This window comes from Syzygium oleosum, unplaced genomic scaffold, assembly GCF_021117445.2.
Source record: "Syzygium oleosum isolate NSW1041296 unplaced genomic scaffold, Sole_v2.1 Sole_v2.01, whole genome shotgun sequence".
Taxonomy (NCBI): domain Eukaryota; kingdom Viridiplantae; phylum Streptophyta; class Magnoliopsida; order Myrtales; family Myrtaceae; genus Syzygium; species Syzygium oleosum.
Genome location: NW_026607485.1, coordinates 25626748 through 25633193, shown reverse-complemented (window position 1 = coordinate 25633193; position 6446 = coordinate 25626748). Strand labels below are relative to the sequence as shown.

The window sequence follows — 6446 nt, the reverse complement described above, 5'->3', positions numbered from 1 at the left end:
ATACTTAGCATAGAATAAAATCCTTGCTTGATAAAAATAGACAGCTAAGGTTAACTAATAATAACCAAGCAAGACCATTCAAACTCAATGCCGGACGGCTGGGCGAAAGATAAAACTCGTATCCTAAACGCGGACATTTCCAAAAAAAAATCTCCGAAAATCGGGGCCTCGAAAAATTATGTCGATTTAGTTACAAACGAATAGATCTTGGTCGTTTAAAAACGTTTGAACCATTTGTTATACGACGTTAGGCATGGGAAGTATGACAAAGTACGATGCGAGGTTTTACGAACGATGTATCGGTTTCTCCGCAAATAATAGAATCACCAATCACATCTACTTTTTCCTACTGATTCTTTGGCAACGTGGACTGTCCGTGTTCAAAAAAATGTTGCGAGGGCTAGCCATCGAACCTACAGAGCTTGAAAGAGAGGCTATCACATTTGTTTCAAAATTATTTCCACCTTATTTTGGGGCCACAGGAGTCATAATCTTGTCGACATTGACACCAGTCCCCCTCCTCTTTCTTTCTAAGTTTTTTGGGTGGATGTCCTCTTTCCTACACAAACCATCAATGACCTAGTAACACACCATCAAGAATTGGGAAGTAGCGCCAATTGAACTTTGAAACTAGCTAATGAACACCACCTCATCAATGACCTAGTAAAACACCATCAAGAAGTGAACATGGCTGACTAGACAATCCAAAAAATAGACATTAACAAAGATAAACGAAGCACATGCTGATTGCCACTTCCTACGAACTAGGCTGCAAGAGAAATGAAAATACATAGAAGGAACGTATCAACACGTAGGCCTTGATTCCCTCCACTTCTTGCTGTTTTTTTCTTTACCTGCTCTTCGTAAACACACCAATATTTTAGCCCAAAAAATAGTGACCTAAGTTTAATGTCCTAACAGATTCGCCCTAGGAAAGCAGCCAAGCCACCATGGCGTTTTGCTTCTCCCGGTCAGCCTCCCCAATGCTTTGACTTTCCCAGTCTCCCACATCGCTCTCCCAGAGCCACGTCAGCATCTCCTGGCCCTGGCCTCCATTCCTCTCCTCCGCCGCCTGATCATGGCCATGTCCTTGAACAACATGGTCCTCCCAATCCCAATTCACACTATCATCCTCCACGCAAGAGAACCAGTCGCTGCCGCCAACGCTGCCCATCCAATCTCCGTCCGCGTTCGCCCTCGGTGGCGACGACTCGAGGCCGACCCCATTCTTTCTCTCCAGCCCGGAGCCCACTGCTGCAGCCTCCTCCTGATCCCCGCTTGTCTCGATGCTCATGTCCATAATCCCACTTGAGTCCTGAAGGAGGGCAAAGTCCACGATGTCATTAAAGCAAGACGACAACTCCACATCAATGCCTTCCAATGGTCCTACTATCATGCCGCCCTCTTTCCCCCTACTTGGGCTCAACATTAATGGATCACTCGGGTCGTAGGACAATGACAGCATCGTCGCACCATCTTCTCCGAGGGAATAAGGAACAATACCAACATTAACACTAGCCAAACTCTCTCTGCCCGTAGTTTCCTCATCCTCGGCACCGGTCTTGGTGGTGGACAATCTCTCTCTCTCTACCGGTGGTGTGGCAGGCGACAAAGGCACGTCGGAGTTAACACTGGTTTCTTTATTAGGGTTTTTCTTCGGCCTGAGCAAGTTCTTGTTCTTCTTCATCTCCCGCCTGCTGGTCCTCCCTTTCCTCTTTGGGGGACTGACTTTGACGAGGTTCATCACCATAGGCAGCGGCTCATCATTGGATGGTCTTCGAAAAGTGTCGATTTTTCTGCTTAAGTGCGAGTTCCAATAATTCTTAATCTCGTTGTCCGTTCTTCCTGGCAAGTGGCTGGCTATCAGAGACCACCTGCTCCCACCAAAAAAAGCCAATCGTTTCAATTGATACTGACATGCAAAAGAGGATCACAAAAAAGAAAAGAAAGAAAATGTTGAAGTTGACTGGAAAGTGGAGAAAACACAAAGGTAGAAGAGAAATCTAGAGAGATACGAGCATCATACGTGAAGCTTCGGCTTTAGCAAGCACTGCCAGCTACAAAAACAAGTTTTCTTTCTCTTTCCTGGCTTCCCACCATGTCATGTAAAAGTGCACGATAAGAACAGCCCCACCGAACTCATTTCCATGACGATCTCTGGGGTCCTACGCATTTTTAATGTACGATGTGATCCTTGCCCATATTAAGAGAAGAGAAAGCGACTCTTGCATGGCGTTTCGCTATCCATCGCTTGCGTGATTAGGCCGTTCTTACGTTCTCGCATCATTGCATGTTGAAAATAACTCTCTTGTCGGACTTCCGTAATTAGAGGAATGACTTCGCTCTTCTTCCTTTTTCCCTAATATTGGGCCAGCGAGGATGTGCGTGTGTATGACAATGCTTTGGCCACGTCCCTCTTAGCACTCGGCACAAAAATAAATGTTGCTTGACTTTATTACTCTAGTACGGTCAGAGTTAGACCACATTGTCACCAAACTTTCAAGACTTTTATTGCGCTTGAAACATGAGAAGAGTTCCCTACGCGAAGCGGTCGCGACAGGTAGGTGCCCTCTTCGAAATGAGAAAAATGTCGACACGGTTGCATTAACAAGCATTCAAAAAGCCTGGGCGTTCATTGTCTAATTGGTGAATTAAAACTTGAATGATAAGCACATTTCAAAAGATAAATGTGAAAGAGAGCTTTCTAGACTAGTTAAGATTTACTTTTTCTAGTTTGAGAACGTTAATATTCCTAATTAACATAGAGGAACGTATAGTATATATATGTACAATATTTATGGGTGTGTGTAGCAAGACATCTTAATCGGTTTTATTAAATGCTACTTCTTCTTAACTTCATTAATAATCTAAAAGGACTAGCTAATAATGCTCATGAAATCATTGCGATTTTCATTGTGTCGCAACGTTGTGATAATCCTTTGATAAGGGACTTTTCTTTTTGTCCTCTTGATAAGCGCTCTAGACATCTATTATGTTGGAATTCTGAGGAAAACATAAAATTTTACCAACAGTTAAATCCATCGGCTCGAAATTATCACCGCCAGGTCCTTTTCAGCACTATCAAAGGCACTGAAGAGAGAAAACACGGCCGGCAAAAAAAAGTTGACGAAGTGAATAGCCAACGGTACACGACAAAATCTCTGTCGTCTTTTTTCTTCTAGGGGAAACGACAGGATTTGTGTCATTTATCACTTTTTTTTTTTGGTGTGAATTGAGATATCACTTTATTTTTGGGCCCCGATATCGTACGGGAATTATTCAGTACGCCTACTAAAATAATAAAATTTCTTTTACACCTGGACATTCTGAACAACGAAGAACGTTTAACTTTTGCGTTCTTATAAATATCTTAAAGGTGACATTTCAAATGTACAAATGAAGCATCGATGACAACATCATTGGAAACGCAAAAATACTGCACTACCTAATTTTTCAGTAAATATTTTATGTGATAGTATTTTACTCAAACGGTCATTGATACGAAACTCAGAATACATTACTTGTGAAAATTTATACAGCTTCTGTCCATTCTTGCCATTAGCGCTGGCATTTACGTTCTCTTCTTCAGATAATATTATTTAGGTGCCTCGGAAGCATCGCTTTGGTCGCGCATTGCGCTTAAGAGGTTATGCGACATGATTGGCTCAGAAGGAAACACAGTTACATCTAATCCTTCTTTTCCGGGTACTGCTGGTTCTTTCCCAAGGTAAGACACTTCACACTCTCCAAGGTAACAACAACGGATGCTTTATATTTAGGGAAAAAACCACCAAAAACCCCAAACTTTACCATTTGTGACACATTTACCACGAACTTTTTTTTGTGTCATGAAAAATCTCAAACTATGCAACTTGTGACACATTTACACCAATATACTATAGCCTAGGGCATTTTAGTCTTTTTCCCTTTTTTCTATTTTTTTTCTGCTTTTTTTTTCTTTTTTCCGATAGGGGCTGCTCCCGGCGACCTCGCCGGCGAGGGCGAGGACCCTCGCCCCGCCCGGGCGAGGCGAAGGCCGCCCGCGCCTGGGCGGGGGCGCACGCGCCCGTCGGGGGCGAGGGCTTCCTCGCCCTTGCCTGGGCGGGCGAGGGCCGCCCTCGCCCAGCGCCGGCGAGGGCAACCCTCGCCTAGGCGGGCGAGGGAAGCCCTCGCCCGACGCCGGCGGGCAACCCACTCCCGCCCGGGCGAGGGCGCCATCACCTCGCCTCGCGGGCGAGGGTCCCTCGCCCGGCGCCGGCGAGGCGAGGGTCCTCGCCCAGACGCCGGCGAGGTCGCCGGAGACCTCGCCGGCGACCTCGCCCCCAGCCGGAAAAAAGAAAAAAAATAGAAAAGGGGAAAAAGACTAAAATGCCCTAGGTTACAGTATATTGGGGTAAATGTGTCACAAGTTACATAGTTTGGGGTTTTTCTTGGCACAAAAAAATTTCGGGGTAAATGTGTCACAAATAATAAAGTTTGGGGTTTTTGGTGATTTTTTCCCTTGTATTTATAATCAATTCGTGAAGCATGACAGATGCGGATGCATGAGGAAGAAGAGACAAAAGAGGACTAGTATCAAATAGAAAGAAGGAAAAATGACACAAATAGTCTTAGAACTTTTGCCCAATATGTAATTTGATTTCTAGACTTTTAATTTGTTCAATGTAGTCGTTGAACTATAACTCAATATTTAATATTATTCATGCACTATTAATTTGTTTAATATCATCCCTGAATTTTTTGTATATGTTCAATTCAGTCTCTAAACTACATAAAAATGTTCAATACAGTTCTTTCCATTAATTCAAGTTTGGGAACTATATTGAACATTTTCATATAGTTCATGAACTGAATTGAACATATATTAAAAGTTCAGGGATGATATTGAATAAATTAAAAGTCATATTGAATATTAGCCTAAAATTCAGGAATTATATTAAATAAATTAAAATTTTAAGGATGAAATTGTACATTAAGTCGAACATTCGGAGACTGTCATTATCCCTAGAAGGAACGAGGATGACTCAGAAATAAAAAAATCAACTCCTACCATTGCGGCCAATCCCCAGCAGCCAACTTATTTCACAGACCCTGACTTGAGACTCTCTCCAGTTGAGGGAGACAGTGAGAGAGAGAAAGAGCATTTGATGTGTAGTGTCTTTTCATATATATTTCACTGTTATATATATATATATATATATATAACCAATCCCCAGCAGCCAACTTATTTCACAGACCCTGACTTGAGACTCTCTCCAGTTGAGGGAGACAGTGAGAGAGAGAAAGAGCATTTGATGTGTAGTGTCTTTTCATATATATTTCACTGTTATATATATATATATACACACACATTATATATCTGTTTTAGGAAAATGTTGGTGGTGTCTTTTTGTGGTTCCGGTTGTTCATCTGAAAACTAGCAATAAAACAGAAAAAAGCAAAAAGAGCGAAAACAAATAAAGAATTTCTGGAACGTAAAAAGAGAAAGAAAGAGCAAGAACTCGAACCTGTTACCCAGAGAAGCATGCAACTTGATGATAACATTCTCCTCCTCAGAGGAGATGTTGCCTCTCTTCACGTCTGTCTTTAAGTAGTTCACCCACCTCAGCCTGCAACTCTTCCCACACCTCAGCAGCCCTATGGCCGTCCCCAGAAAAAGAAAACACAACCCGTCAGTCGGACTCTCTAAGCTGGATTTCTAGTCACTATAGGTTTTTATCGTGTATCAGGAGAAGGAATGTTAGTGTGCACATGTATAGTCAGGCTACTCTCCAGTGAGTTCCTCTTCGTGTCGCGTTCGTTCAAGAATAAAGAAAGAGCGAAATGGACCTGCATTCTTGGGCAAGGACCTCCAGTGACCCTCCCCGTTGGCCTTGATGTAGTTCAACAGGATGGCGTCCTCCTCCGCCGTCCACCGCCCTCTCTTCAACCCCACCTTCTCGCAGCACGGCGCTCTCCCCATCCTCGCTCGCTCCCTCACCAGCTCACTCACTCACTCAGATGCTGACTCACTCTATTGACCGAGTTGGTCGCGAGCGCTATTATCAGCAGCAGAGTTGGGTGAGCGCTGCATGGGTTTGTCGGGTTTTGGTAGACGTCGTACTTTGAACAGGGCGGAGAGAGGGAGGACTCGAACTGGGATACTGAAAAAAAGACCTGCGAATTGTTTTTTTTATAAGGAGGAGTGGGGCGCGCGGGGGTGGGCCCAGGTGGCGTCAGAACCGCCGGTGGCTGTGGATGGCGCCACGTATGAGCGACGGAACAGGGCAGTCGTGGCATCTCCACCGTCGAGAGGGCACTGTCTGCGCCCCTCCATCTCCCACGTCGGACCCCCCCGTACCACCCAAACGGACGACTCCCCCCCCCGGCTTCTTCTCTGCATTTTGCGCTCGCAATTCTTGCATGCATGCTCGAGCGAGTCGAGGGTAATTTACCTTCCATTCTCT

General features: G+C 44.4%; 1 protein-coding gene across 1 annotated transcript; it reads right to left on the bottom strand.

Annotated features, from left to right (window-relative positions):
- Positions 1–700: 700 nt before the first annotated feature.
- On the bottom strand, positions 701–6139 carry LOC115675989 (transcription factor MYB11-like). The gene is made up of 3 exons (XM_056303132.1): positions 5830–6139; positions 5508–5637; positions 701–1874 (listed from the first exon to the last, which is right to left on the bottom strand). The coding sequence occupies exons 1-3, from the start codon at positions 5960–5962 to the stop codon at positions 929–931; spliced, it is 1209 nt and encodes a 402-aa protein (XP_056159107.1). The 5' UTR covers positions 5963–6139; the 3' UTR covers positions 701–928.
- Between the last annotated feature and the right edge of the window lie 307 nt (positions 6140–6446).